We start from the raw sequence: 3,610 nt of genomic DNA on the forward strand, positions 1-3,610 counted from the left end.
TTTAAATTTGTATAATATAATAATGTTAAAATAATTATATAGAAAATTTTATTTTACTTTTTGTACTAACAACATGTAAACTAATTACCAAATTTTAGACAAATACGCATTGTGTATAGTAGTTTTGTATAAGTAAATTAATCATGAAGTTATTTTCCATTTTATCTTAATGGCATTTAAAGCCATATAAAGGTATATGTATAAATTAATTCATAAAATGCAGTAGAATATATGTAAGACAGCATTAGATGAGCAAAAATCAATCATTCAAAGTTATTTTCTTCTTTATCCTCGTGATATACTATAGATAAAGAATTTAGATATTTATATAAACTTCTTGATGATATTCTTTTTGCTAATCATTCTATAGAACACATTTTCACTTTCTTTTAATTATAAAGATTTATTTAAAACTATTTTTTAATCAATTTACATACAATAAATAAATGATGAGTAGGTATATATGTGCAAATAATATGCAAAAATATTTTTAGAACAACTTATAAAGGCATGATATATTCTTTGATCATATCGAAACTGTTTCACGATAATTTTCTAGTGCACAAGAGAGTTGTCATACAGCAAACTTTTTGGACAAGACAAAGGTTGAAATTATATCTACCTTATTCGTCGGATCTGACTTTTTCACATTTCTTATAGTTTGCAAAACTCAATAAAAACATTATAAAAGATAAATATTTTCTAGATATCGAGAATATTTACAAGAATATGGTAAATGCTCCGAAAAATATTCCAATTATGGGTTTTAATAAATGTATCGAGACTTGGTATCATAGACGTGCGAAGTGTATTGATGTCATGGAAAACTACAATACTTTGAAAGATAAAATATAACATATTGTTATCTGAGATGTCTATGTTTATTTATTACTGCAGACCAAAAACTTTATTGTCAAACTTTATAGTTAAAAAACAATGCTACATTTTGAATGCAGTAGCAAAATAATGATCATATTTCCTTGACCAAGGATTTGAGTGCCTTTCAAATTCCATTAAAAATTCTAATTGTAAAATACTTTATAAAAGTGTATTTAAAATGTAAAAATGCAAAATAAGCTTATTGAATCCATTTTAAATGTAAAATGAACACATAGCTATTTTGAATGGTTTTTGAATGCAAAATTGGTTTTTCCTGATCTAGTGGAAAGAAATTTTTACGAAAAAGTACAGAAAAACTACATAGATTGAGAAAGATCTTAGAAATTCTTAATTTTTTGTAAATATTCACACACAGTAGGATATAAGTGAGATTTGTTTGTCTAAAAATTCTTAGTTTTTCGTAGATATTTGTAATGAGACGTAGAATAGCGTTGCTTGAGGACGGAGGATTTCTTGGTCTTTCAAACAAACAACGCTACTCTACATCCTACTATACGGTAACAAACGTATTGTATTTATGTTAAAACGAATCTTTGTTAAAATTTTTGTGTTAAATTTTTAACATATCTGAGTGTTAATTTAATGTGATTGTGTTATTGAAATATTTTGTATTAAATTAAAATTTAACATTTCTCATTGTTAAAAATAACCCAATTTATTAGATAAGTAAATAAATAACATGAAAGTAATATAGTTTTAAAATATAAATTCTAAGAATAAATGAATAAAATGTGTGTTAATTTAATATATTATAAATGTTAATTTTAATGAAGAAATATGTTCTGCATAGCTAGTTACATATTTTATATGTAAAAAGATATAAATATTTTATGTTATTTTCTCTTTGTAACAGTATGGTAAATATAATAATTAAATCTGTATATTGCATATGGTAAATATCACATAGGTATCGCTTTAATTAAAAATGTAAAAATAACATCGAATTTTATTTAAATTTAACATAAAATTTATACTGTGTACAAATCTAAATCTGTAGAAAAATTAAGATCTTGTCTTAATCTACGTAATTTTTCGTAAAAACTTTCCGCTAGAGAGGTATACATTTGTTAAAAATATTTTACGTTTTAAATTCATTTTCAAATGAAATTTGAAAGGACTATGATATTATAAATAACGTATTTCTGACAAGAATATTTTAAATTTTTTAATTAAGATTTGGAAATGAGACCGTTTACTTGAATAAATAAAATTAATTCGAGAAGCGCCAGTTACGGTCAAAATTAGATACTAAGAGTAGATAATACATCTACATTTTTAGAAATGTATATAGTATTTTACATAAAGCTGGAACATTCATTTTTTGTTAAGATATTTATGGACTATCTGGAATTAATTTTCTCTTTACAGTTTGCAATTTATTTGGATATTCATAAAAATCTTTGGCCATGGGACTTGGTTCTTCTTATGCGTCAATAATTCTGGGGAAAATTTGTGAAAACATAATAAAATTTATATTCATCTATTTTATAAATGGTTAAATGATAGACATGATTTTATTTCAAATGTAAAATGAAAATAATTTCCCAAAAACTATTTAAAATAAAAAATGCAAAATGTCATTTTCATTTTAAATACATATTTAAAACGGATTTATTAGGTCACACTAGAAAGTGAATCGAGAGGAGCTTTGACAATTCTAAAGATGCTGTTAAACATACTTTATTGTTGATACAATAGAATATTTGTTTGAAGACGATTATATAAGCGCGTGTATGTAACGAACGAAACAGACAGCGCGCGGGGAGAACGGAAAAAAGTTCCTACGCGTAGTGATACTAAAAGATGGCGGTGTGATCAGGAAAGTCTGTTCGTAGGACTGTATGGTGCGTGTATTCGTGTGTGTTCCAACAGGAACTACTTTAAATATTACTCAGCTCTGTCCTTGACGCAGTAGTATCAGATATGGATTACTATACTTTTGAGATAGTATGAATACATTTTTATTATTCGTAATATTATTTTCATTAATTCTTTTGTGACTGATAACAATATGATTAATAAATGTATTGTGGTTCAACTGTGCGCAATAATACAGCTTCGCATTAATTCTGGGAAAACTTTTTTATTTGTTATTATCTTGCCAGTCATTTGATTTTATTATATTTAGCCTTGAGAAGATATATAAGAGTCAGTGTTTTTAATCAATCAAATTATTCACAGAAATACTAACTAAAGAACATGTTATTCTACGCGCTTAATGCAATTTGCAGTGTTGCAGCATTTGGATTTTTCGTAACTGGAGAATATACACTTCGTAAGTACATTTTAGGAAATTTTTATTATAATCTTTAGAATATTATTGCGTATAGATATCTGTGCTTCATTTCAATTCGAATATTTTAATTTGAATAAAAAGTTTATTTGAATAAAACCTACACAGAATCAGCACAAAAAAAAATTTAAATAGATATATGATGTATTATTAAAATAGAACTCAATAAACAATTTTTTATGCATGAATATGTATATAAATATGTATAAACATACATAAATATTCATAACCATGTATAATCATATATGTTCGTATATTTTTTTTTCTTTTGTAAAATTACTTTTTAGTGTAATAGAAATAATAATAGTATTGTAAAAACATTAAAAATAATTAAAAAGATAATTTTCGCAGTGTTCGTTTTAGAAAAAAACAAATTTAGAAAAATGTATAAAAAATTTTTCATACACAATTATAACA

The 3,610-nt window shown here is 24.5% G+C and overlaps 2 protein-coding genes across 3 annotated transcripts in view; one reads left to right on the forward strand and one right to left on the reverse strand.

The window, feature by feature from the left end:
• LOC108751773 (juvenile hormone acid O-methyltransferase-like) overlaps positions 1 to 3,610 on the reverse strand; it is a 54,255-nt gene that overhangs the window by 12,970 nt on the left and 37,675 nt on the right. The gene's annotated exons all lie outside the window — the stretch shown is intronic.
• LOC108751770 overlaps positions 1 to 3,610 on the forward strand; it is an 18,464-nt gene that overhangs the window by 8,847 nt on the left and 6,007 nt on the right. The window contains exon 1 of one of the 2 annotated variants that reach the window (XM_018492172.1): positions 3,051 to 3,175. The exons of the other annotated variant lie outside the window; for it this stretch is intronic. Within the exon in view, the coding sequence (XP_018347674.1) occupies positions 3,100 to 3,175 (76 nt within the window). The 5' untranslated portion in view covers positions 3,051 to 3,099. Of the gene's footprint in view, positions 1 to 3,050; positions 3,176 to 3,610 lie in introns of those variants that run through there. 2 annotated transcript variants of the gene reach the window in all.

This window comes from Trachymyrmex septentrionalis, unplaced genomic scaffold (assembly GCF_001594115.1).
Source record: "Trachymyrmex septentrionalis isolate Tsep2-gDNA-1 unplaced genomic scaffold, Tsep1.0 scaffold51, whole genome shotgun sequence".
NCBI classification, from domain to species: domain Eukaryota; kingdom Metazoa; phylum Arthropoda; class Insecta; order Hymenoptera; family Formicidae; genus Trachymyrmex; species Trachymyrmex septentrionalis.